Source organism: Lonchura striata, chromosome 30 (genome assembly GCF_046129695.1).
Source record: "Lonchura striata isolate bLonStr1 chromosome 30, bLonStr1.mat, whole genome shotgun sequence".
In the NCBI taxonomy this organism is placed as follows: Eukaryota; Metazoa; Chordata; class Aves; order Passeriformes; family Estrildidae; genus Lonchura; species Lonchura striata.
In genome coordinates, this window is record NC_134632.1 from 4,301,718 (window position 1) to 4,329,715 (window position 27,998).

The 27,998-nt window shown below is 48.0% G+C and overlaps 1 protein-coding gene across 1 annotated transcript; it reads right to left on the bottom strand.

Annotated features, from left to right (window-relative positions):
* Positions 1 to 45: 45 nt before the first annotated feature.
* ILRUN (inflammation and lipid regulator with UBA-like and NBR1-like domains) lies at positions 46 to 27,945 on the bottom strand. The gene is made up of 5 exons (XM_021535990.2): positions 27,731 to 27,945; positions 16,118 to 16,272; positions 12,701 to 12,898; positions 10,850 to 11,178; positions 46 to 3,433 (listed from the first exon to the last, which is right to left on the bottom strand). The coding sequence occupies exons 1-5, from the start codon at positions 27,886 to 27,888 to the stop codon at positions 3,398 to 3,400; spliced, it is 876 nt and encodes a 291-aa protein (XP_021391665.1). The 5' UTR covers positions 27,889 to 27,945; the 3' UTR covers positions 46 to 3,397.
* Positions 27,946 to 27,998: the final 53 nt, after the last annotated feature.

Below are 27,998 nucleotides of genomic sequence, written 5' to 3' on the forward strand. Positions count from 1 at the left end.
TTTTTTTTTTTTTTTTCTGTGTTAATTTAATCATACAAATATTCATTTATACATTAAGGAAAAAGCTTCCTTTATTTTCACCCCCAATGTGCTATCATAGGACTTCTCCCAGACTCAGAGAGGCAACACACCATCCCGTGCTACACATGCACTGCCCCGGCGAGCACAGACAGGCTGGGAACCACCCACGCACTCACACACGGAAAAAATTAAACACAACAGAAACCCAGACGTGGGACAGCGTGCATTTCCACCCACACCACTGCTCTCCGACTGCACGGCTCTGCCCCAGCTCCCAAACCTTGGCAGGGCTCGAATCCAGCACTCCTGAGGTGTGGGCAGAAGATTCCCACTCTCTCACCCCCATCCCATGGCACTGCCACTTCGGGGCCAGTCCCAGGGACATCCTGCTCCAGTTTGCCAAGGCTGGGAGGTGACACTGCTTGAGCTGTGGTAGTGACAGGGTCCAAGTGGCTCTCGCTTACCACAGGGACCCACTTAGAGGCCATCAGACATATTCTACATTACCCTTTCCCTTATGGGAGCTGATACAAACTGCAGTGTCATGAGATCACCTGGGCAGAACTTGGTCAAATTCATCTCAATCTCCCCATTAAAAGTTGGACACCTGCAGCACGAGCAATCTGAGGGCCGGCTGCAACACGAAACTCCCAGAAATCAGGAGATAAAACCACCTTTGGCCTCAGTGAAACAGCTTTTACTCAAGGAAAAACATAGAGATAGAGCAACCCGTTTTAAACATCCTTCCAGTGCCACAGCAGGGGCCACTACCCTGGCCCCAAAGAACCAGTGCTCCGTGGGTCCCCCAGTGCCTGGGCAGAGCAGGATGTGAGCAGAAGAGCTGCAGATCTCAGAGCCCTGCCTTTCCTCACAGCCTGCAACGTGGGACCCTCGTCACCAGGACACCTCGGACTGCAAACGCGCGCGCCCTCGGAGTGGGAAAGCACAGAGCTACTTGGGGCACATGCAGGTTTTGGTTTTTCAAGACAAGGGAAATAAATTCAGCCTTAGGAGGAGCACAGGAACACGAGTGTGGCAGCCAGGGGACACAGGAGGAGCACACGTGCCAGGGGGCAGAAAGCCAGCGTGGGGGTATCCAAGTGCAAGGGTCTCCCAGGTGTCTCTGCTGACACCAGGCAAAGGTCACAGCACAGCTCTAATTCTCAGACTCAGACCTTGATTTCCCCTCCCTTCCACCATGCAGCTGACACAAGGAGCTAATAAAGATAAGGAATCACCTCATCATTTGAACCAAGAGCTGTCTCCAGGGGTTCAGTGCCCTCAGAAGGGGAGCAGCAGCGCTGCAGGTGCGATGCTCATTTCCTCAAAGGGGCTTGTGAGCCACCTGTGAGGAAAGGAGGGAGTGAGCAAAGATTCCTCCTGGCCACACCACACTGTGGGGCTGCAGATCACCCCCCAGATCAATGCTCAGATCTAATACTCAGAACTAACCCAAGACAAAATGTTGTTACAGCAACCTTACAGCAAGAACTCAACCTTCCAAGAAGCAGCACCTTCAGCAGGTTCACTCCAATCCCAACACTTGCCCAGATGCAGGGCACAGCCAGGTCCCCACCAGACTGCAAGTGCAAGTGTCAGGCAGTTCAAACCCCGTGGTGCCACTTCTATACAGGCAGTTTCTGATCTTACACTAGTTCCTCCCAGCTAACAGATTTCTGAAGGCAGATTTCAGCTAATGGTGATCTGTAACAACTGAACCTCTGAAATATGAACAAAATCCATTGCCCAATTCTTTCTCTGTTGGACACAAGGAACTCCCACTGGCCCCACGAGGTCCATCCATATGCACCCAGGTACCAGTCCTTGGTAGCTGCAATGAAAGATTCCCCCATTCAAAACCAGCCACAAAAACAAAAGCAGCCAACAGCAGCAAGGGCAAAGCCATGCAGTGTGCAGCTCTGACACGGGGAAAAGCCTTCACTGGAAAGATCTGGAAGAAAGGGAGCTTTGCATATTCCTGTATCTTTGGCAGATGGCTGTTCCAGCCTGGTTCATTTGGGCAGGATGGTGCTGCAGGGTGTACTCCTCTGTTTGTGGGGTCAGCACTCCAGAATAAATTCACCACAGTGCCTGAGACTGAGCTGCATCCCCTCACGCTGCACTTCAGAGTCCAGAACGGGAGGAAAACATGCTGGAGGAACAGCAGAGCAGCCCAAATCTTTTGCAATCCCTCCCCTAACATGAACCCACTCGGAGCCTCAGTGCAGCCCCCAGCCCAGATGACAAAGGCAGAAGAAGAGGAGGTGACAGTGGGACCCAGCTGGTGGTGTCACCTCCTGCTCTGTGCTCCAGAACACATGGATCAGCCTCTAAGCTACACCTCAGCACAGGACAAACAAATGCAAACTTATGCTCTGAAAGAGAGGGGAGACTCCAAATGAAAAGCATGGGATGCCTGTGAAGCTTTGCAACTACCAGCAGGTGAATTACAGCTACAGAGATTCCTCTTGGCACACAGCTCCAGGCACAGCTACTGCACACGAGAGTGAACAAAAAGGGATTTTAAACTGCTAACCACATAGGACAGCTCAGGAACTTGAATAAATCAGTTTCTTATCAACGTGGGTGTGTATTTGTGTACTTCATGTACAAGAGGGAAGGGAGATGAGCCCTCCATGTTATCCCAGAAGTCCCAGTCTCTCCCTCTCCAACTCTGAGACCTGTCCATAACGTGGCTCCCAACAACATGCAGGACAACTTAAAAGCAACACCCAAACCAAAAGGAAAAGAGGAAATAAAAGGTTAAAAAGTTGGTAACTAAAACCAGCAGATGCTGTTAAAAATGCAGTGCTGGGTGCAAACCCAACCTGGCATTAAAAAAGCCTGACAGAAGCAGTCCCTGCACAAACCCCAGCGGGTGCTGAGCAGTCCCGCTCGGCAGCAAACCAGGACGTTCTGGGAAAATGCACGCTGTCCCTTAGGCAAGAAAACCAAAAAAAATAGAACAAGAAACAAACAGAAATTAAACATTTGCTCAAACTACAACCGCTCTGTAGGCAAAATATTCTTCTTTAAAGATGGCTTTTAAATTTTCATTTTTAAACTTCTTTTTAAGCTACCTAATTACATGTGAAGATGATTTCTAAAAACCCATAGTGTTGGTGTTTTTTCTTCGTCAGCATTTACACCACTCTGAAATCCAGCAGTCACACATGCATACTCAGGTTTTGGACTTTCCTCTGGAAACAGCTAGTCTTAAGTTACTGGGCTTTTGTTTTCTTCTTTTCCAGAACACGGAGGCAGAGAAGGGGGGTCCACGCTGTCTGTCTGCCACATGAATCCCCCTCCCTTCCCCCAAAAGTCAACTTTTTCTTAAATTCTCCTCTTGTCGATACCCGTTTTGTGTTTTTGTGTTTTAAGACTGTCCGAAGTGATAAGGACCGTGGAAACCCTGAAAGAAAGTTGGAGACATAATCAATTTTCAACAAGCAAGAAACAAAATGCTCAGTGCTCAGCTCCAAAGAGTGCCCAGCCCAGCCCAGGGCTTCCCACCAACCCCACCGTGGCTCCAAGGACATTCTGAAACCACACGTTCCAGGGCTGGCTTCCCCAGAGAGGGCAGATGCCACCACTTACCTCTGTCAGATGTTTTTTAGGCCAAGGCCACAAAATAACTTGTGTTTTCTACACCAGAATTCCCTATAGATGCTACAACACCTGCAGGCTCAGCCCCCGCAGCCTCCCCAGTCTGTCCCACAGATGTGGGGCTGTAAATGGGTGAGAGGCCATGCCAGATAAAGCCCAAGAAAAAGAATTCCACATTCCCACAAGTGCCAGGTGTGCCTTCTCAAGATGACAATGCACATTTGCTTCCAGTGAAACCAACCAGACCATTTACCAAAATCCCCAAAATGCTTCCTACAGAATCCATTTCCCTCCTTTACATCCTGAAGTGAGTCACCTAAATGTCAGATGTAGTCACAGGTCTCAAATTAACAGGAACTCCTTTTGTAACTTCTATTGTCCAGGTCAGTTATCCGGGGTTTCATCAGGAAGCAGAAGAAAGACCAACAGGCAGCAAGAGATGCCCCAGCTCACAGGAGATGAAGTTTGTCAGTGAAGAAGGTACAACCCCCACACAAACCCAGACACACACTGAGGTCAGGAGGGAGATGAGGGAGAAAATCTTGTTGTGTCTCAAGGCAGAATTGGAAGACCATTATGCAAATGCTTCTAAACACAGTCCAGCTCTTCCCAGCACACTCGGGGTGAGAGCCCAAACCATTCTTGTTCTGGCTGAACGGGAAGCTCTGACTTTAGTTTTCACCACTCTGCCTTTAACAGGGCAAATTTCCTAGGAAATACCATTTCCTTCATGTTCTACAACTTCAAACCACCCCCCCCCCAATGCAGGAGCCAGGGCCCTGGAGCCATGAGTAGGAACACAGATTGTGTAAAGGATCAACGTCACTGGCAAACCCCAGGCTGCAGAGCTTTGCTGCACATCTGACTAGGAAGGAAGTGCCATGAACAGTCTGTAATCTTGCTACAGCTGGAGAGAAAAAGTTCATTCTTGGGGATATAATCAGGTGGTAAATACAAGCAAATGGCAAAATGAAGCAGCTCTCAGCATCCAACCAAGAGGAGGATCAGCAGACAATTAACCAGGACATCTCCTGAACTGCGTGGGAAGTATGAAAGACTGGGAATGTGGAAATTGCTGTTTGCAGACAGAAATACACGCAAGTGATGGAAAAACAAACACGCTTCTACCCCAGGAATATGCTGCAGTGCCAGTTTGTAAAGCTTTTCCAAAGAGAACAGCCAGCAGATTCCAGCATGATAGTTCACCTGAGGAAGGAGATGCTCCCATGAAAATCCAGAGACTGAGAAATCCAACATTTCCAAAAATAAACTCACTGGAATAGGGGGAAGGGGAGAAGCAGGACAGAAACATTAAGATGGTGTGAGCAGGTGCACAAGAAAAGGACACAGAGGAAAAGCAATGTATAAAAGGATCCCAAGCAGTCTCACCTCCCAGGGATTAAGCTATTGTACTTAGCACTCTGCAGAAGGAAAACAGGATTTGCTGCTGATTACCTGTACAGACACATTTGCCAGAATTTGCTCCATCTTTGAGCTACCTGCACACAAGGCTTTGTTTGAGGCACTGCCTGGCGAGCTCAGGAGGGGTTTAACCACAGCCTGCCCCTCTGCTGGGACCACCCTGGGAGTCCCTTACCCTGTGTCACCTCACAGGAGATGCCAGAGGCAAACCAAACTTGCTTGCTTTAATTTGGGGGTTCCACAAGCATCTCCCTGTGGTATAAGGAACTGCAGTCACCCTCAGTCTGACATCAGAGCAGCTCATTTGTGCTTTTGGATGCAGAGATCCTATGAAGTCACCGTGAGCTGGTTTGGGAAGCCCTCTGGATCTCCACACAGTGGTTTCTGGAGCACCTAATTTAAGGCTACGCAGTTATGCAAAGTGTGTCAGTGAAACCCAGAATTTTGCTCAGCACAAGAGATTGCTCAGCATGTACAGCTGTGCATCACCTGCCACCCTGCACTGAACACCTGACACCCTGGAATGAGCTCCCCTGGAAATGACCATGGTCAGCTCCTTCTGACACAAGGAATTTCACCATGGAAAAGCCCTTTCGGAATTGCCACTCTTCACTGCATTTCACCTACCCAAGATTCATTACTGAACATGAGAACTTGGCAAAATTGAACCCCACTTGCATCTTTAAGGCAAGTGAGAGCTGCTTTAGTGCAGACCTGTGCAGGTGACTCCACCTCCCCTGTCCCATGACATTTAGTCACCATGCACAATGTAAGGGTTTGATACCAGAAAACTTCAATTACTGCTGCAATGCAAATACCAAAATGTATGACATTTTCAAGCCTAATTATTCCCTCTATGCAACATTTTACATCATAAACATGCAAAAATAATTCTGCAGACAATTGCAGTTTTTCTGACTTGTTTCAATGGAAGGATTACTCCCAGTATTTTTGGTGCCTTCCCGTCTAGCCTCCAACTGGGATCACTGTCTTTATGAAAAGCTCAGCTGCAGCTTTGCAAACTCAGTTTCAGTTCTTCCAGAATGTTCCCCAGAAGTAACTGCTCACTTGCTGGTGGGAGCACTGGCTCTTCACACAGACCAGTGTACGACAACACAGGACTGTGATTTTCCAAGCAAAGACTCTGCATGACAACTACTGGCATAAATTATCATTTGACTCGTGCCTCTAGAAGGGAAGTGATGTTTTGTGAAGTTAAAACCCTTTTTGAAGACTGAGCTCTGTAAACCGAGGTACCTGTGCTGGGAACAAAGCGAGGATTAAGTGAATCTTTCATAAACCATCACACACAGGCTTTCAGACAGCTCTTTATTTCACCTCTGTGACTGAGTCACCACCAATGCAGGTACACTTCCAGGGACAGGAGGTGGATGCACAGCAATACAGGAGTCTCCCAGTGCACACTGACAGTGGCCCCAGCCCACGCTGCCAGCCCCCATCCCCTCAGGCCGCTCCTACCCCGCGCTGCTCCTACCTCGCTTACGTAAACTGAGCACAAACACAGAACAAAGCATCCAGCACTTGTGTTTTATTCCATGCATGCTGTGCAAACATGGCGTGGCTGGGAGACCACCAGGAAGTTCAGAACCTTCTGGGAGCAGGCACTGGCAGGGCTGGTTCAGGTGCCCCTGGGTGAGGAGGTGGCAGGGCTCAGGTACCTGAGTTCCCATGCACAACTCCCTGATGTGCTGCTGGGCCAGGATAAACAACAGGCAACTCTGCTGGGCTGCAATGGAGCAAAGTTGGGCTAAAACCAGATTAGCTGGCACTTCCACAGTCAGGAAGGACATGGATTTCATGGATGAGCTGACAAGCAGCACACAAACCACCGATCTCCCACTAGAGAGGCAAACCAGCTCATGCTAGCCCAGCCCAGGCTGCAGTGCTGTGGGAACTCCAAGTCCAACCTTCTCCCACATTGTCTAAATGGATGTAACCACACAGTGACCAGCCCAGACACCAGGATGGAAGGAGCTTCTCCTCCTCCATGGATGAAAACATTTTTGGGGCATCATCCTCATGCATGAAGACAGTTTTATGCCCAGTTTCCAGTAGAAGTATTTCTGTCTATAGTTTATAGAGGTACTCCAAAAATCTGCAAATTGGAGCCCTGGTTTGGGAGAAGCATGGCTTTAGAAGCAGCAACATTTAAGCTCAGAGAGGGGAAGCCAGTTAAAGGCTCCAAGGACACAGGATTTGTTTTCCCTTATGTACAGGAAGATGCCAAGTAGCTCAACTCCACACAGAACAGAGGGAGATGGGGAGCATCAACACAGCAGGAAAAAAGGAGCTCAGATTTTAAAGCTGTGAACTCCAAATATGTTTCTATTTCACTGGGCTTTGAAGAGCAGCACAAGCAAAGACCAGGACAGCCTGGCACCATTTGCTTTGGTGGCGATGATGCTCAGTGTCCTGTCTGGGCAAATCTTTGCAGAATCACAACTTCCAGGTGCAGTTTCCTGCATGACATAGAGAGAAGTGATTCCTCAGTTCATCTGGGCAGCAGGTTTAGATACAGATCTGTGGACTTTATATAGAGGTGTTAAGTACAATCTAAGTGTCAGGATATGGCTATGCATTTCTGATCTTCTCAAACATGGAAATGTGTACATTTCTTTCCTCAGTTAAGCAATTAAACTCTAATTCCCAGGCACTGTAAGACTGGATCTTGGGCTTTTAAGGGAAAAGCCAGTCACAGGAGAGCAGCAGTGACCGTGCAGGGTTGCTATGAGACAGGAGTAAATAGGAGAAAGCTGTATCTACCTCAGATCTCTGGAGAGTCCAGAGAAAGTGACTGCCAGAGAATGAAGTATCTGTGCATGGGGATTTCTGGGCATCCTATCCTGCACTTAGGCACATCTTTACATCTAAGAACATGCAAAAACTCCACTGGGAACAGATTTAACAACAACATGCTTCAAGCAAAGCCCTGGCAGGCCCTGGCCTGCAGCCTCCTCACAGTGTGTGTGGAAGGTGGGCAGGGGGCCCCAGGGAGGTGGGTGCCATAGCAGGAATAAAGGGCACACAGCTTGTTCCAACCATGCCACAGGTTTCATCTTACCCACTTACATGGAATTCTGTGTTTGGTTTTGTTTGTTTTTCCCTAGGACACCCAAACCACACACTCTGCTGCTGTATAAAAGCATTTTGAATGTTTCCAGGTGTGCAATGCTGCTGTAATTGTCTAACCCAGCAGCAGATGGCACGGTGGTGTTGCCACAATCCTGACTCCAATGGGGAGCTCTGGAGGACAAGTCACACCTGCTCAGTGCACCAGAGGGAGAACTAATTCCGACAAGGTCTGGCAGCATCGAGTATGTTTTACACCTGCAGATGTCAGAAACTGCTCATTTTATCTCAAAGATTTCATGGTCTCATGCACTGCATGACTGGGTGTCCCCAGTGTCTGTCAGCAGAGGAAGCCTCCACAGTCAGATGAGAAATATTTAAGGGCTTATTTTACTTCTAAATACAGGACACAGGCTCTTCTCAACATTTTAACTAAACCTGAAGCATCTCTTTTGCTCACCAAATGGCCTGTCAAACATGACTGGGATTCCCTCCCTCTCCCAGGTACATGAAAGGAGACAAAAACAGCAGAGATTCTGCCCAAAATAAATAAAATCCAGGAATTCTTGGAGTCTGTGCCACTGCCTAACCAACCCACAGTGCTCTCCTGTCTACTCTAGAACCTGAAATAAAGCCTTTCACATCAATATTCAATCACAGGGCAGCAACTCCCAATGCAGTAGTTTTCCTTCTCCTCTGCAGCAGCAGAGTACAGGTCAGATCCCCTGGGGATGTGGAGAAGATGGGCCAGGTAGAGCTTTTCCCAACAGGAACTGGAGCTCCATCTGTTCCTCAGGTAATTCAATACTCCTGACATCACCTCTAATAACCCCTTTTCTGCTCCAGCAGCATCCCCAGCTGGGTACACCATGCACACAAAGGGGAAAAACCAAACAAAACTGCATCTTCTTTTCCCAGAGGCCTGGTCAGGGAATGGGGGGAATGTTCACCTGACCATTTCAAACCAGACCAGGTGTCTGGGATGTCCAACTCCCTCAAACTTGTTTACTACAGAACCAGTATTGTACCAATAGGAATACTGGATCTGTGGCAGAAAACTTCCTGCCCTGGACAGGATGGGCAAGGCTGGAACATGACTCAGATCTCCAGAGCTACCAGAACAGCCTCCAAATGATAAAATAATTTGTCTTTGTATGTCACAAACAAGAAGAACTGCAGTAGAGAGAAAAACCATCCAAACATCAAGTAGCTTTTCCATATCCCTCACCCCCAACCAAAAAAAGGACTATAAAGTTGTCCCTTCTGAAACCAGCAAACAAAATGTCTGCTTTAATCTTAGACAATCCACCTCAAATCCACCCAAGAATATTCTGTAAATACAAAAAGAAATAAATAACCCCAAAACAAAGAAAAAGGGGAGGAAAGGTCACCTGCCCTACGTATGGGGTTAGATTATAACCGCCCCTGTTTCCTCAGAGCACAGAGCTCTGGGTTACCAGCTAAACCAGCTCACTTCAACCTTGTGACACCTCTCAGGTGGTGCTTCACTCTCCTATGGCTTCTCTCCCACAGCACAGCTGCTCCTTGCCAGGGGCTCTGGTTCCTCACACCCACGTTCCCTGAAGCCAGCCCCAGCCCAGCCCCTTGGGGAGCACCGTGACCCCAGCACGCAGCCCCTACAGCAGCTTCCAGCACTGCCACTTCAGGGGGTGTTTCACTGACAGCTCATCCCTTCCCAAGCCATCCACTCCACTGCAGTGAGCAGCAGGAGCCAGCCCAGAGATGGTGGCTCTCTTTGGGACCACTAAGAGGGGGCAGTCAGGCCATAAAAAACGCACAGCCCCGGGGTAAAGGTCACTAAAACAAGATCCACTGGCACAGGACAGGCAGGTCATCCAGGGAGGAACTAAAGTGCTGTAGGTGAACTAACATTAGGGCTTTATTAAGTCATTCAGCAACCAAGTGTTATTGTCCTACACAGCCTGCTCAAAGTACAGTAAAGCATTTTTAAAGGATTTAAAAAATCAAACTAGTTTGACATACGACAGTACACACCTACACATACTGCTGCATTAACAGGTGGATTCTGAATGGTAAATAATCCTGCAATTTATTTTTCACACACAAGCAAATAAAAACAGTCAAAATATCACTCAGACTCGTATAGCATCCACCAAGCAAGCTTTTGAGAGAGATTTAAAGTAAAGATAATTTAAAAGTCACCTACAATTATGAACAAGACAAGGACACAGACAGGAACGGTCCTTTGATTGACTGTTCCTGCAGGCAGCTTCTGCAATCAAATGGTGTGCTGTGTAGTCTCCCCACACCAGCTAAAAAGAAGTTAAAGTCATCTGGCTAATCTGAAGTTTGAGAGTGTGGTTATTTGTTCTCTGTTCAAAATTATGTAAAACTCAGGACACATCTAGAGAGATATTTTGACTTATTTGCACACGCAACTGGAGCAGGCTCCAGCCACTTGCGGTTACAGCACCCAAACAAGGTTATATAAAGTTTAAGAAGGACTTGAAGCAAAAACAAAAAGGTGGATCTGGTAGAGTCTATCAGAGGCAAAAAATATTTTAATATAACATGAGGACTTGGCAGAGTCAGACAGTCAAATTCAGAACCTTCCTTAGCAGGTCTGGCAGAAGCAGAAGGAAAGGGCTTTGCAGTTTGGAAGGAAGAGCAATTACACACCTGCCAGGCTCCTCCCCTACCCGTTCTCCTGCTCGCCCAGGGCACCTACCTTACTGTACGTCACTACCGACAAGTTGTTCGAGTGACTGCTGGGGGAGAGATTTACAGAGTTTTGTGACAGTCCATTCTGATCTTGTTCGATTTGGTCAGGAGCAGGCCCCCATGTGTTTTTGCTGATTGTGCCTAGCTCGGAACCCCCAGGGTCTTTTAGGTTGTTTTCATCTGGTTGCCTGTTCTTCTGTGGAGAGGCGAATGGGTTAAAGTTTCCTTCTACCTTGCGATGAGGCTGCGTGTTGAACTCTGTTTCAAAGGATGACAGCTGCTGTGTGACACCCAGAAGTCCTCCAACTTCCACGCTGAGGATCACCCAGATGACATCTGTGGAAAGATACACATTTGGCTTGTCACTAGATGGGAGTTTATGAAGGATCAGAAGCAGCAAATGAATTCCATCCTTTACACTAGCAAGAAAAAGACTTATTGCTTAAAGCACATTTTGATAAAGCCTCAGCAGTACTGGCTCCAGTCCCCCAGGTCTGGGATCAGCAGCTTGAATTTTAGGAGCCAATTGAGGACAGTGAGATTCTACCTTAGGGGCACATGACTTGCTTAGGGAACTCCTCACTGCTAGGGCCAATATACACCACTAATCCTCCCTGTACACAACTCCCCTTGCTGAAAACTACACCCCCGCTGTCCCTGCACAGAGACACCACTAATCCTTGCACACACACATACCACTGACCCCCCTGCACACACAAGCACCACTGACCCCCGTTCACACCCACACCCACCAGGGATCCCCCCACGCCCCAAACGCGGCCCCCAAAGGCGGCTCTGCAGCGCCCTCTGCCGCTCGCCCACGGCCTTGCGGCCCAGGCGCTGCCGGGGCTGGCATCGCCGGGCCCCCGCCCCAAAACGGGACAGACGTCCAGGTCCCGGGATGGCCGGGGCTCGGGATGGCCGGGGCCCGGGATGGCCGGGCCGGACCTCGGGGCAGCCCCCAGCAAAGCCACCAACTCGGCTGCAGGCCAAGAGTCCCTCGGACTCAGAGCTTGACAGCCAAAGGGGTTCACTCTTCAAGTGATAACTTCTGGCAATGCAGGGACATCTCCCTCTGTTCAGGGCTGGGAACCTTCTGGAAACCCTCGGCTTTGTGAGCATATGGGATCACCAACAAACTGAACAGGCTGTCCCACCTGCATGGGGATATCCCTGCCCACCCCTCAGGGACACACCGTGTCCCCTCCAGACAATGAGGAGCCACATGACAGTGCCAGCACTGCCAGTAGCCCCCTCCTTCTGGGCACTGGTATTTTTGCCTCCATGTGCCAACATCTCTCACTCAAACCCTGAAACTTGGGATACTCCCAGCTGCCAACAGAGATACAAAGATATTCTCAGTGTAAATTACAGCTGGCAGAAAAGGGAGGAAAGGCTGCACTGAAGGCAGATGTTTGAGGCCCGGGCTGAAGTACCAGGCAAAATAGCCAAATGTGTTCTTTAAACAGAGAAATAACTCACAGGGGATAGACTAAATCACTGCATTAAACCCTGGGCATTAACTTCTCACATGAGGTTTTCACTACTATTTTATGCCCATATGCTGTTCACAATGTTAAGTAATAGAAAACTGGGAAAGAATCTTGACAAGGACAAAGAGCCTCTGCGAGAGCTGCGCACATCCCTTTGTTTTCCAGAGTTTTATGTAATCTGTAATTTATTCCAGTGCTTAGAAAACACTGACCAAGACAACAAAGCAGCTCCCTTGATGTTTTCCTCCACTCTGTGTTCTGTATTTCAGCCCTGGGCTGGCAGACCTCTGCCCTCTGCTCCATTTTGTGCCTGCGGTGTCCCTGCTGTCCCCAGCAGGGCCGTGGGCTGGGAAGGGGCTGCTCACCTCCGTAGTAGAGTCCCGTGGCAGTGCACATCCGCCACTGTCCCTGATACATTCCGGCGGTGCTGGGGCTGCACATCTGCACGCTGACATCAGCCATCTCCTGCGGCTCCAGGGACCTCACCATCACCATGTTCACGTGGCCAAACTGGTCTCCACCGACATACTTCAGGCAAACCCCTGGGGGCCACGCCTCCGTCCCTGGGATTAGACAGGAGAGGGAATTACTGACAGCGCACCAGGAAAAGCTTTGTCTGTTTGTGTAAGACTGGTTGAAACATGCTTGTTAAAACAGTTGTGCAATTGTTGGATGGTCAAAGGAAACCAACATACACAGGACACAGCAGCAGTGGAAGCTGAGGAAGCCTGGTTTTCAGAGCAGGCTTAACTGGTGCATTTAGGCACCAGCAGGAAAATTCCTATTTGAGTAATCTCTATGTCTTTGTTACACAAAAAAATTCTCAAAGTCACAGTGTAACAGCTTAAAAAAAAAAATGGAACTTAAACTTATACACACCTCCCTTTTCCCAGGGCCAGAGACAGACACAAAGGCAGGGCTGTGTTGTGTGCCCCTATTTCTGCCTCCCTCAATGAAGCTCCTGAAATATGCCACATCAAATACCTGTTATTTATACAAAGTGTTGGCAACATGTCCTTTCAGGGATTCATTTCTTTCTAAGCCTGTTAGGAGTCTCGAGAGGAACTCATAGTTTGAGCTGTAACTGAAGTTCCAGCATTATTTCCTAAAAGCATTTCTTTCTCTCCTTGCACCAACATTTTTTTTCAGGCTTGTGCAAAGGTGGCAAGAAGGGTGGTGAACACACAATTTATCTGTGGAGATCCATGTTTAGACTGCAGATACTGGGACTGACAGCGTGACCTGGCAATCAGAGAGACAGAAAACAGCTCCTGCATGCAGGCACTGCTGCCAAAGATAACAAGTGCTGGGGCAGACAGAAAGAAAAAGTGCTCCTGAGACTCATGAAAAATCAGTTTAGCACAATTTTCTTTTGCTTCTTCCCCAGTCACATCACATGACTAAGCCAAGGACTGAGAACACCTCCTGCTCAGCTGAGGCTGATGGAAATGGCTACGGAAAGCCTGAACCACCACGAAGCTTGGAACTGCTCCGTCTGGTCCGAGGCGAGCGCGCTGGAGGCTGCTCTGACCTCACGTTACCTCAAGGAGCATCCTTTGCAACAGCTTGCCTGCTAATTTAATCCCTGTGGATACTCCAGCGAAGACACGGCAAGGAATGGTTCTCTTGTCAAGTCCTTATTTTGGAATTCACAGCCTCACAGGGAGAGCAGGATGTGCACGAGTGCAGCGGGATGTTCAGTGTGGGGGATGTACAGTACAGCTGGAAAGGTGCTGAGAGAGCAGGGCTCTGAAACAGGAGCTGGGTGTCTGGCTGACCTCAGCCTGAGGCATGGGGCACTTGAGCATGAAGCCTCATCTGCAGAGGTTGGCAGCCCAGCAACATGGTTTAGTTTAAATTATTTATGTGATTTTTATCAGGTTTAATGGCTTTAGGCTTGCAAGGTGCCTAGAACACTGCAACTGATAAGCCTCATAAAATGAAATTATGATTATGTCATTCTATTTCAGTACACTCATCTCTCAGGAGATGATAAATTGCAGAGAGTGTCCTGCAGAGCCAGCAGCAGCTGGGGGCAGAGTGGGGAGAGGAAGCCAGGCTGTTAAATCCTGCTGCTCTTTCAGCAATGGTTCTACTACAAAACTGCTCTTCTGGCAGACAAGGCAGCACTGTCCTGCAGGTACCAGAGCAGGGCATTGTTTTTTACTGATACATATGAGAATCTGACTGAACTGAGCTCACAGCTCACACGCCTCAAACTGACAATCTCTGAGCTCTGCCTGTCACACTCATCAGACCTGCAACGCTCCAGTGACACATGCCTCAGGTATTTTGTGTTCTAGAACTGAAGTAATGTAATCAAGGACTCCTGTAGAGCTGTTAAAAACCTTGGCTCTGCTTCAGTTATCTGCCTAACAAGTAGATATTATCTGGAAATACTACAGCCCTTTGATACTATACCTTAATTAAACCAAAGAATGGTTTTCAAATGCTGCAGTCCTCCTCACGCTGCACAGTCATAACCAGCATGTGAAGCTGCACTTCACCAGCCCTCAGCAGTGTGGCTGTACCAAGCCCTGGCCTCCAGCACCACTCTTAGGGCATGGACAGATGGTCTAACAAGCCAGGTTCAAACCACACAGAAGCCAAAACATGTCGGCCTCACCAGGAAATCCGAAATCAAGATGAGCTCCTGTCCCTCATTTGAGAAGGCCCAGGATTTCAGAAGGTGAAACATTCCAAGAACAATGAAACATTCACTGAACTAGGATGCTAAATTAAGGCTGAATTTGCATCCAGGAAATGGCACATCAGAGGAACAAGGAAGGGAGGAGTCAGTAAGGGCCCAAGATAGAGGTGTAGTCATAACACACGCAAATTGAGATACTAGGAGTGGAGAAACAAGACCTATCACACTTACTAGATTTGTAAGAGCTGTAATTGGGACAGTTATAAAAAAATTGCCAGTCAACTTTTCATGGTACTAGAGTTCAAGCAAGTCCATGTGTTACCCTTTCATTGTACTTTCAAACAGAAGGAGGCAGAAAAAGTACCCTGAAATATTAAATCCTTCCTGTAGAACACATTCTCTATAAATCAATGTTCTTAAACGTGCTAATGAAATACTCTTAGATTTTTAGTGTGGTTTTAGTGTGGATATTCTGTCCAAGTCCTGCAGCTATTCACAAGAAAAAATACTGAGAGCTGAACCTGACTCGTGATGACTCCCAGCATCACACCTCGGTGTGAGATTGTTCTCCCCCACACAAGTACAAGCAGGTCAATTATAATCAGACAGTTTTAAATGTTCATGCAACATCCCATCACTGCACAGCTTGAGGACAAGGGACTCCTTCACATCCATGGATCTCATTTTCCTCTCTCTGACTGCATCCCACCAGGCCAAGCACTGGGAATGCACTTTGCCCAGCCTCACTTCCTGGAGCCCAGTCACTGCTTTGACTTATTTCAAACTGGAATGTGGTCTCTCCAGCCCTGCATCCTCTCAGAACATGAAAAGGCAATTCTGCCCGAAGTGGACCTGCCACATGACCCTCGTGTCACTGCCTCATTTGTCTGCAAGTTTCATAGAGTTTGTTTGTGTGGTGGCATGAGGAACAAGACTGGTGACCTGACCGAGCTGCACATCCCACCACAAAATGTTTGTGCCAACCCAGGAAGGGGAACTTGCACGGGCTGGCAGCACCTCAGGTGGCTCCAGCCCAGGTGAGGGCACACAAGCTACCTGCCTCAAACCAGCATCCCTCCCATTGGATCACAGCACCTGCTGCATGGGGCTTGCTGCAGCCCAAAGGCCTCACCTGTATTCTGTATCCTCCACGTTTTTGTAAACTGGGTATCAGGAGGGATGGACTCTCCTTCACCTATGGTGACATCTTCCACAAATGACATGGAGGGGACATTGATATTTGGACTCTCAAAATCATAGTAGGCTCCAATGGCAGCTTGTAGATTCCTGAAAAGGAAAAAAGCACATTACAACCCAAAGTACAGGTGGGTCAGGCCCTTCGCACAGGTCATATGTCATCTTAAAACAGTTCAGCAAAAATATCCAGACTGTAATAACTCTGCTGCTCGTGTGTTTTTTTTTAAAGCTTTTATCTCTATCACATATGGATTCTCCAAGATAACAGAGCTCAAAATACAGCACTTTTTCTTGCTGGTTTAGATAACTTTTCTACTCTGCTCCTATTTTCTCTGGAAATCTTGTAACTTAGAAGTTTTGGAGGCTTCTACTCCAACAGTTCTTTATGAAACTTGCTGAATAGTCCAGGAGATACCAAGAGAAGAGCTATGCCTCAGGAGGCAAACACTGGACAGTTTCTTCACACCAGCCTTGTTACCTCAGCTAATTTCATAAGGACTAACCAAACCTCTGCTTTTTATTTTGGCACACAAGGTCAAGAGGAACAAAACATGAAGAATACTCGTCTGATAACTCTCAGGGCCAAAGGGCACCAGTAGCTACAGATAATAACTCCAGCCTTGCTGGAGTTTTTGAAACATACCATCAGGTACAAACTGTTTATTCATCAAAAAAGTGCCTGTTTAGCTCTGGGTAGTCACAACTTGCAGGACCTTACAAACCACCTGAGTCAAAAGTTCTCACTGAATAAAGATAAATGACAGTGAAGCCTGTGATATATTAAGGACATTCAGAAAGCCACAATGCTATTGATTCCTGAGCCATGGTGTAGCTACAACTCATGATAATTAAGTGAGAAGAAGAACAGTCAGGCAGGAAGAGGATTCATGAGCCTTAGCTCAGTTCCATGATATACTATTAAGTCATTATGTAAGTGTTTGTCAAGTCATGTAATTCCTCTGTTTATGCATGTTTGAGAGGTTATGGCCCTGATTTACATGTTGTGAGTGGGTGTTGTGAGAATGGAGATGAGTAAAATCTCCCCAAACCCGATGGGCATAACAACTGCTTTTTTTATTCATGACTGCAGAAATCTGTGTTGCTTTTTCAAGCAGGATAGAAAAAAAAAAAACAAAATCAAGACTTCAGGAACTGGGAACCACCACCTAAAACCAAAGCCCTGCAGAAGCTGCTCTGTGTGGGCACAGTGACATATTGAGGGGCTGGGTAGTTGTGGGGTGTCATGTGTCCGAGTCAGACAGCCAAGGTGAAAGCAAGAGAAACATTTGCAGCGTGACCCTGAGCAAGAGCAAACACAGGGCTTTGTAGGGCTGCTTGCCAGCTGGAAAGAGGCTTGAAACAGTGAGTGAAGAAACTGCCTCCTGTTCAATTCCTACAGTGTTCACGGCAAAAAACATTCAAATCAGACATTCTGGATAAAATCTGAACTGCATGGGAACAGTGTCATGTTCTCCTCACAGAAAACTCGTGGAACCCAAAGTGCAGCACCTGACTGGGGGGAAACAGCAGGGGGGCACTGGGAGAGGACTCGAACAGCCCCATCGGTTTTGCAATCAATCCATCCATCACAGCGCCAGCAGCCAGCAGATAATCGCTGTGAGTCACAGGAGTTCCTGAGTTCTGCTAAGGAGGCACTGGAGGAATGTCCTGCACAACATGGCCACGGGGATCGATCAGCGCTTCAGCAACCCCGGCGTCACAGCCAGACCTTTGCCATCCATGCCGAGCAGACTTTGGTCCAACACAGGAGCCACGGGTCCTGTGCCATGGCCAGAACTCTGAATTCCAGAGCAGAAACCATTATTCAGCCTGAGGCGTTTTCTATTTAAGAGTGTCAGGGCTCTATTTAATCCTGTCAGCTCAGTCAAATGCTGCAGGAAGGGGCCATGTCATATTAGCCAGTAAACAGAGACAAATGCTCAGTTTTACGTCACCAACCGCCTGTTGCTTATACACTGCACAAGATTTACATAACTCACACCAGGGCTGTGCCAAGAGACTCCTGCTCGCTCACCCAGCTAACATCATGAGCTAGAGCTTAGTTTGCACTAGGATTTCTTCCTGTAGTACAGCAATCCAAGGCAAAAGGTACTGTAGGAGATACAAAAGACAGCAATGCAGCTCTCTTCTTAATCCACTACTACATAACTACATTTTCAGATGGAGCACAACACCTTGTGAGCAATCGTTCTGGAATCAGTGGTACTGACATTTTATTGACACTGAGAGGGAAAAAACAAAAGCTCTGAGGGGCAGATTTCTACTGCAACTCTTTGGAAGGCAGCCTGGCTGTGTTTGTTTGCTGGGCTGCAAACAGGCCTCAGAAGGTAGTGGGCTATTTGTGCACACAGGCCTGGGGCCAGCACTCCCATCCCGGGGTCATATTTCAGTCTGCTTTGCCATTGGGAAACAACAACACTGCTCTGCAGCATCGAGTTAAAAACTAACTAAAGAACAACGCAAGCTGGAAACAGATTTGCCCCGTTTGTGATCAAATATTCCCAAACCCACCTCCCCACTCCCACCCTATGATCTGTGTGACGGGGGATGTTTGGAGTGAGCCCTTCTATGTGTTTCAATGCCTCTTAGACTTCCTAGTAGAGAACTAAAAAGAAGCTTCCAGAAACTGAAGAGAAATTCACAGTGGCAAAAGCCAAAGTCAGGATGACAAAGCAAATCTACCTTGAGTTCATGTTCTTTGACACAGACAACCCCAGGAGATAGGGACAGAGTGGCGGTGGCCACGCTCTGTGCCAGAGGCACCCCCAGCTCACACCTTGCACAACCACCACTGGCTCTGTCCCGCTCCTCCCCCTAACACACAGTGCTCCTCTCCTCCCTGGCCCAAAACGCCCCAGATCAGCTGCAGAGCAGCACTCTGGGGAAAATGCCACTCGCAGAGCTGAACTCTCTGCAGTCGGGTGATGTGCAGGCAGCTGAACCCAAGCAGCCCACGCTGCACTCGCCCTTCTGCCATCAATGCAGCCCACAACCAAGTGTGACCCTAATGACAGAGATGCATTAGGGCAAACACACTCAAGGCCTTGAAATTAGTCTATTTTAAAATACGTATTTGGGGTTTTTTTAGGTCTTTGTCCAGCTGTAACTGCATAGCCCCAGCTGCAGATGCTGCAGGGACAGACACAAGGGTCAGCCCTCAGAGGGTCCAGTTATCATCTAAAGGTTTCTGCTCACATATCCCTGCCTGCTTGATTTCACTTCTCAGTGTGACTCACACCACACTACTTACTACCCTCTGCTCTCTGTCATACGTGATAAATTACTATTATAAGCCAAACAACTCTTTAAATCCAACCAGTGTAATGGACATGATTGAGCTTTCCTAATTACAGGGGTGGCCATGCAGCTCTTTCTTCACGGGGCCCTCCAGGTCTCAGGCTCTCTTTACCTTCCCAAAATGAAGCAATTTTTCCATTTTTAGAGCAGTCCTGGACCGCAGGAGTTTGTAGCCCTGCCACACTTACAGAGCAGGTCTGACAGGATCCAATCCCAGGAAAAGCCTGCAGTCACAAGTCACCCCAGTGATGGGGTGAGCCCAGGACTCAGCACCGTGCTCCATTTTAGCCTTAAGAGCCAGATCCCAGAAAGAGAGAGGGGAGTAGGAAGTAAGTACAGGTAGTAGCTCCACATTATCAATCAAATCCACTCTAACTCTGGGTATCCCTCTCCTTCCTCTCCAAGGGCATCCCATAACTCTTGCATGTCAAGTGCTTTTCCCACACAACACCAAAGTGTTCCTTTCCAGATCAATCCTTCTGCTCTGCTGCTTCATTTCAAGCCTCAGGAGCTAAATTACAATATTCAAGTTAAAACCTTCTCTGCTAATAGCTCTGATGACATCCCTTAACAACTCTTAAGTGATAGCTAAGAGGTGGTTCCTCTTGAGCCCTTTTTTCCCTTCCCTCTTTTTTCCAGACAAACCAATATATTTAGCCATTGATTAATTAAAGTAATTCAGTGTTCAAAATTAAAATAAACTCTTCCAACTCAGTTGACAAACTCGAGGCCCCCTTACACAACCTCCCTGTCCTGCAAACAACCAACAGAATACGGGTAAATAGAAATTGTCTTTTAATTAACTGTATCAGATTTTCTTAGGAGACTGAAGGCACTGAAGCACAGAGGTTGCTGAGGCCTCAAGCAAAGCAGAGCACGGGCCCAAAACCCTTCTGCTTCTCAGAATATGGAGAATCCTTTCAGCATAAAGAAGTTCAATATCTTGGAAGAAAAGCGGTACAAGCAGGTGCTTCAAACATACAAGACAAGGGACATTAGAATTTGAACTATGAATGTTACAGGAATCTGCAAGCTTTCATATACTGTCAAATTACTTGATGAGAGAGCCAAAGAAAAAGATGTGATTTTTCTTAAAGAACAGATTTTTGAGGGATAAAAATTCAAATCAAATCACAGCTTAGGCTCAAACTCCAGCCTGCAAGTTTCCCTCCCTGGCTCCTGCCCATGCCCACAGCACAGCACCCACCATGGCCTGCTCCTGTAGCACTGCAGGGCTCTGCTTCTCCTGGGCTGTTGGAGAACACATCAGGCAGAATGCTCCCTGCAACAGCACCTTCCATTCGGAATTTCAGATGGAAGGAGCCCTCAGGTCATCCAGAGACAGCCAGCAATGTTTCTTATGTAACAAACGGACTTGGCCATTGGAAGGAAGCTGCCAAGGTCTGTCCCCCTGGAAGGTGAGAGGAGCAGGAGCAGGCAGGTGCCCTCAGCACTCACAGGGTGCAGTGTTTTGTCCTGAGCTAAGCAACTCAGGTAACATCTCCTGGAAATCTGCAATGTAGACGCTGGGCAGTGCTAAACAGCACAATAAAATCTCCAGCGCAGAACATGTGATGTAGGACACCTCAGTCTCCTTCTGTAACTCAAGTCTCCACCTTCACAGAGCTCCTCTCGCTCTCCAAATGCAGTCTGTAACCAGGCACCACAGCACCCCATAAGGTGCCTATTGTTAAAAACCAAAAATGAACAGTGCAGCAGATGGACAGTTTCTCATTCCCAAATAATGAAACTTCTCTACATGATACAGGGGGGAGAGACTGAAAATGCAGATGGGAGACATCCAAGTGAGGCAATCCCTTTCATCTCTTTGTTTCCACAACATTAGTTGGATGTTCCTCATCCCAGCTCTTGGGGACCTGGATTGTTGATAATCCAGGCTGGGATATCTCCAACAGCTTCTGTGGCTCCTGAAGCAGGAGATGCCTCACTCCAAGCCTTGGGGAAGGCCGAAGGGGTGGGGGAAGAGGCATGTACATCATGCTGCAGGAAAGCACTTCTACCTGGAGCTTTCAATTCAAACGTTCAATAGGGATGACACATGGCAATTAAGTGCAAAGTCTCAAGATGTTTTGAAGGGCTGGAATTTTAATAAGCGAATATCTCTCAGCAGACAGAATTTCAGAAAGCAAAATTTCTGTGTCAGTTTTCTTCGTTCTTGACCCTTCTTATACTAAAGTTACACTAAATTCTGTGTATGAAGTTGGGAAACTACATTAGAGGATGATGGAAAGGGATCACTGAGGGAAGCTGAAAGCTTTAAGCTGAATTTACACAGCTGGGTGGGGGAGAAGATCTGGCTAATTTAAAGCTTATGGATTTTTTCACATGAAGACACAGAAAAACATTTCATTGTCTTAGTTGAAAACAGCAGTTCCACATAAAAGTGGGGTGTTCTAGGAAGAAGACAGAAACCTGTGGTGACAGGAGCAATCCTGTGTCTGCAGGGGCAGCACGACGAGAGAAACTGAGAGCCCACAGGAGAGGCACAGTGTCCTCAGAGCACCAAACCATCAAAGGAACTCACTTTCCTTGAGCAGCTTTAATGTGCACAGAAACACCAACAGCAGCTGCTGAAACCTTCTCGAGATATCTGCACAGGGCTGAGCATATCACCTAAGCACAGCAAAAGCACCTGAGCACAACCCCTTGCCACCAGCAGCACCACAATACTGGTGCTACAAGCAGTCCTCAGAACCATCCCCAGCAGCTGAGCCCTCCCAAAGCAGTTGGTCCCACCAGCTTTAAGAGGGGGGTAAAATATCCCGAGAATGTCCCAGCAGGAGCTGCCACTGAAAACAGGCAACAGCTCTTCCCAGTGGAAAGTCATTGAGAGCTGCCAGCACGCAGGAGATTCTGTAACTGCCAATTCCTCAGTACCAACTATGTTACCGATCTATAATTGTCTGATGAAAGTGAAAGGGGATTAAGCCACAGAAACTGTCTGAGAACAAGTTGGGGCATGTAAGGCAGAGTCCAGCTGGACCAAAATTATATTGTACCCAATTCCCTATTCTGCTACAGTTACCTGCTTATGCTTTCATGCCACAGGCACCGAATTTTTCAATGCTTTGTACCTTGGAGCACAATTATAGTATGTTCCACAGTTATAAATACAATTTCTTTACAGTCTAAATTTCATTCAAAATAATCAGGTCAAACACTTGAGTTGCTCTGGAGAAGAGGTGTGCATTTGGGATTTTTTTTTTTATGCACTAGATAAAAGCTTCTAAGAAAATATTTTTAAATTGTTTAATTCTGTAATGTTGCTATTTTTAGTAGCATTAGGAGACAGCTGTGGACACAGGCAGCAGCCTGGGATGATTCACAGGCACTGTGACATCCACTGTGTTTCAAGTGAACCACAACAGACCAAACAGTTTAAAACCTCTTTTTCCTCCCCAGCCCAAGGGTGTAAATGACCCTGCACCTGCCACAACCCATACACCTCCCCAGACTGTCCTGACATCCTGGTGACAGCACCTCACCAACCACCAGATCTGCTGCTGGGGTGCCACTTCTGCCTGTGAGGACAGTCACCAACTGGGTTGGAGTAAGATGGACATCAAGTACAAAGCCTCAGCTTCCTTCTTCCCTACTAAAGCTTATCAACACCCCACCAATGTTTTGAGGCAAGCCTTCTCACCAGCTTTGGCCCAGCTGGTCACCATAAACAAATATTAACCCGACCAGAGTCACACCAAGACACAGATTGCTCGACAAACGTGTACTGAGTCACAGAAGGAACATGGGACTCTGGTCTCTGTCACCTGATAAGGATGAGGGGAACTCCCACCCGCTGCTGTCACTGCCCCACGGATGCTGGGTGAGGAATGAAAACCCACAGGCATCCCCAGGGAAGGAGGATTTCTTTGCAGAATCAGGTCACGGTTTCCTGCCTGCTCCTTGATATGAGGATTGCCCACCAAAGGGAAGGGGTGTTAAAACTGAGCTTGAGGTCCATACAGATCAAGGGGGAAGTTTTCCTCTCACATTTGTCAGAACGTGGATTCAATCTGAAGAGCAGCCCAAACATCTGTTCTCATAGGACACCTGCATGCTGCAGGTGTCTGCAAACACCTCAGGTTAAAAATCAGGAGCAATGCTGCTGTGAGCCACTTTGGAAACACATCCCATGTGAGTGAATCCCCTTGACCCAGTCTGTTCTGTTCAATTCTGAGTGTCCTGACTTACACAAATATACCTCAAGTATTCCTCTGAGTAGCACCTACACTTTGTATAAGTCATGGGAAAAGCAATTAAACCCCTATTAGCTAAATCATGTCTTTAGACTCCCAATTAAGTACATCCACTTCTGGGCAATACAGGTGTTTCACTGGTTATAAAGAATTTGAACAGCCCACCCACAGGGATGGAAATGTGAATCTATAAAGCAATTGTAGCACAGAGCTGCCTCACACCTGACATGAGAGAGAACAAGGTTTTACTGCAGATTTCTGCAGTATTTTCAGAGATAAATTTATCTTCATGCAAAACATCACCTAGGGAGTACTAGTTAAACCATGACACAGCTACAAATTCTCCTAAATAGATGAAAAAAACCACCAGAATCTCTAGAAGAGATCTGACAACCTTACAAATAATGACCTTTTTCACCTAAAGCTGGATCCAAAAAGCTTTGTTACAATAATGCCTTTTTTCCCCACCCACACAATGGAAACCATCATTACCTGACACACTTCAATTAAATATCACACCTACTGCTCTGATAAAAATTCAGCTTTCTAAACAAGAGCTAAAAAGAGAATGTAAAGAAATATTACATGTAAATTATTGAAATATACATTCGTTTTTCCAAACTAGGAATCTCTGAGCCAGCTACACTAAAATATGGATTTTAAATCCACCATCATTGGCTACTTCAAACTAATTCACATTCTCACGGAACTGAAGCAGCTCCAAGCCTCTCACCCACAAAGCTGGCACACAGTCCAATTAAAAGAAAATAATTCCTTTTTCTTGTCCCAATACAATTTCCACACCAGCTTTATAGGAATCCAATGGCTTTTATGGAGTTCCAGAGCTCCCTGTGAAGGCAAGCCAAGGCCAAAGGGGTTCAGACCCACTCCTGCCCATCTCACAGATCACTGTGGAGCTACAAGCAACACGTGGGACTTCACTGCACCACAAAAACCCTCCTGTGAGCCCCCTTCCTCCCACCTGTGGTGGGGCCCAACACCTGGAGGGGAGGGAGCAGAGCCAAGGTAACCGAGGGGGATTTGATCCTGGATGCAAGAGTAGCAAAATGCCCTCCCCACTCCACCACCCAGGGTTTCCTCTCAAGGAAGAAAAGTTTTCAGCATCAAAACAGTTCATTTTTGGTTCTGCTTTTTGAACAAATAAGTTCACTTTTGGTTTTAGGCCGAAAGTGAAAGCTCAGCCTCTCCCTCTGCAGCCTCTCTGAATGGAAAATAAATAACTAAATGGTAAAGCAGGCTGGTGTGTGCTGCTGCTGGGGAATGTACAGCCAGGATCTCGGGAATGGGATTTATGCAGCAAGAAGGCAAGAAGTCAGCACAGAAAACAGACATAACTCTAGGAAAGTGTTTAATAAATAGCAGGAAAAGACAAAGGGTTTAACCTGTATTTCCTGCAGATCAAGGAACAGCCTCTGAAACTTTGGATGAGTATGTTCAACCCAAAGCATTTTTGCAGCAGTTAATAAAGCCAGCTGGCAGTTCCTTAGCACTGCCCAAGCCTGACAGAGGTCTGAAGGGGCACTGAGCATTCCTGGGAACTGGAGAATTGGACACAGACTTTTAGAAGCTACTTACAGGTATTCCTCCACAGCCAGCCACTAATTTTCCCCCCCTAGATTGGCCAAACAAGCTATTTAAAAACAATTCCTTTATTCCAGCAGTACTGCTAATTCACTCTAAGTCCTCTGACCACAATTACTAATGATGCTGTTGGAAATGGTCTTTCAAAGCACATTAAGCTCTGAGTGTTCCCTACAGTATGTGAAAGACACAAAGTGGGGAAGGAACTGCAGGTCTGGAGATGACAATTACTGCCAAAGAGCAGCCTTCACACCTGGGAACAAGTTCTAGTGAAACTATTTATGTCTTTGTTAATTAACTCACACCTGGGACATTGCTACAGAGAACCTGGAATACCCAACACGTGCCCTTCTGTCAGCCCACCATGAGCTCCCTCACCATTTCCTGCAGGTGAACATCAATCCTGATGAAGAAGGGAAGGGATCATCCCTGAAAGAACGTGCTATGACTTTGCAACACTTGGAAAAGTGATCTGATTGTCTCATCAAGACAAATTATTTGCAGGACATGCTGGTGCCAGAAGGTTCTGACCCTAATCCCAGGCCACACAAGGCAAACCTGGTAGGGCACCTGAATCACCTGGGCAGTGTGGATTGCACAGGGCCCCTCAATGACACGGGAAAAGCACTTCCAGAACAGGAACAGGCGTCCTGATTGTCCCTGCTGAGGGTTAGTGCAGGGTCAGCCCAGCAGGGCCAACGACCCTGTGGCCATCTAGGAAGGGGTGGGAGCTGGGCAGTGGGACAGGCACAGGGCACAGCTGGCAGCAGGACACACCAGCATGAGGAATAGCACCAAGCTGGGGGCAAGGAGCAACCCCTGCCAGGCTGAGAATGGGCACTCACCTGGGCTCTGAGCCCTCAGAGCAGTCCCACTCGTTTTTGTCTTCATACATATCTCACCACCCCAACAGGCACATGCCCATCCAGCCACAAGACTTACCAAACTTGATTAAAAAATATGAAAACCGATGTTTTCAGAACCAAACTATTGGAAAGTTTTCCTGTACGTTAGGAAATTAAGACTATTTCAAACACTTCAGATCTTTTTCTAATTAAACTAACATTTGAAAAAGCCCTGGGTTCTGAGGCTGGATTTGAAATGCTGTTATTTCAACCAAGAATTCAATACTCCTGAATGAAAAAGAGCTGCTTCAGCACAAGCCAGGAACACTGCTACACAGAGCATCTTCAGGAGCAACTTTCAAGGGAACTCTGTTCCCTGCTCTCCCCAGGAACCTCAGAGAACCCCCAGGATTATAGTGCAGCGTCAGTTTTAGTCATATCATGGATAAGGTGGGAAAGCATCTTCTCCTAGGAACCAACCATTTCTTCCAAGCAAACTCCTGAACTCAAGACCTTCTTTCACATTTGTGTCAGCTTACAAAACACAAGGAATTACTTGCTATTCCCCTATTCCTTCTGCAGATGCTTATTTGCCATTAAAATTCGATATGGAGCTGTAGGAGGAAGGAAAACCAAAAAGCCAATAAAGCTGCCTTCCCACTGTTTATAAGCTCAACAATTCCACACAAGTTTTCCCCCAACTGTTGATATTCTGACCTCCCCCTGGATTTCAGTTTTCAAAGCTGAGGTTTCTGGGTTTGATGGTCTACCTCTAAGCAGAGCTTAGTGAAGTGATCTGTGTTCAACGTGTCTGAAACACACAGCACTCATTTGCTCTCCTGCAGCCCCCACCCTGCAGAGCTTTTAGGTCAACACACTTTGGAGATGGGCTGAGAGGTGCAAGAGCCCAAATCGAGCCAAACCACACGACTCACAAAGCAGCTGCTCCATAACATCCTTTTTACAGTTCCTGGGCTCACTGCACCAGAACACTCCTACCTGCTGTTTTTCACCCTTGTACTGAATATTTTCTCTGTTTTTCTCGAGCTACAGTTTCACTGATAACCCGTGCCTGCTTTTTCCTTGGTCAGTGACACTGAGCCTTTATCAAGACAAACACACACCCAAGAGTCGGAAGATTTAGAGACCCTCAGTCCACAGGCAGAGTTTTCCCCGAACACCCCGGTAACTCTCACACGTGCACCGCGGGTCCAGAATCCTACAGCGCCTTTCTGCCACAATTTCCCTTGCTCCGAAGCTGCCTCCAAGTCGGGGCGGCCCGAACGCGGTGCGTGCCCGCGGCTCACACACCCCGTGTGTGCGTTCGCCACCCCAACAGCTCCGCGGCCCTTGCACCGGCAAACCGCACCCCGAGCCGGGCCGAGAGTCAGCCCCGGGCCCGTCCCGCTCCCCCACCGCCGTGGGAGCCGCTCCGGCCCGGGCAGGGGACAGAGGGCCCAGCACAAACACCGCCCGGGGGCCTGGAGCGAACAGGCTGAGGGAGCACCGCGGCCCCTGGAGCCCCCTCAGGCCGTCCCGCCCGCCCCCCCGGCCCCGGGCCCGCACCAGTTGGTCATGTCGAGGAAGAAGGCGCAGCCGGCGGGGCTGAGCTGGAAGCCGAGCAGGCGCTGGAACTCGCCGATCAGCACGTCCTTGTCGGTGGTGCCGAGGCAGCTGAACTTCTGCATGAGCTCCGCGTCCAGGTCCACGTCCATGCCCTCCATGGCCGGTGTGGGGGAGGGCGGGGGGGTCCCGGGGGCTCCGCGGCCGGGCCGGGGCCGCCTCAGCGCCGCGCGCGCGGGGGGGGCGCGCGGGGGCGGGCGGGCGGGGGGGG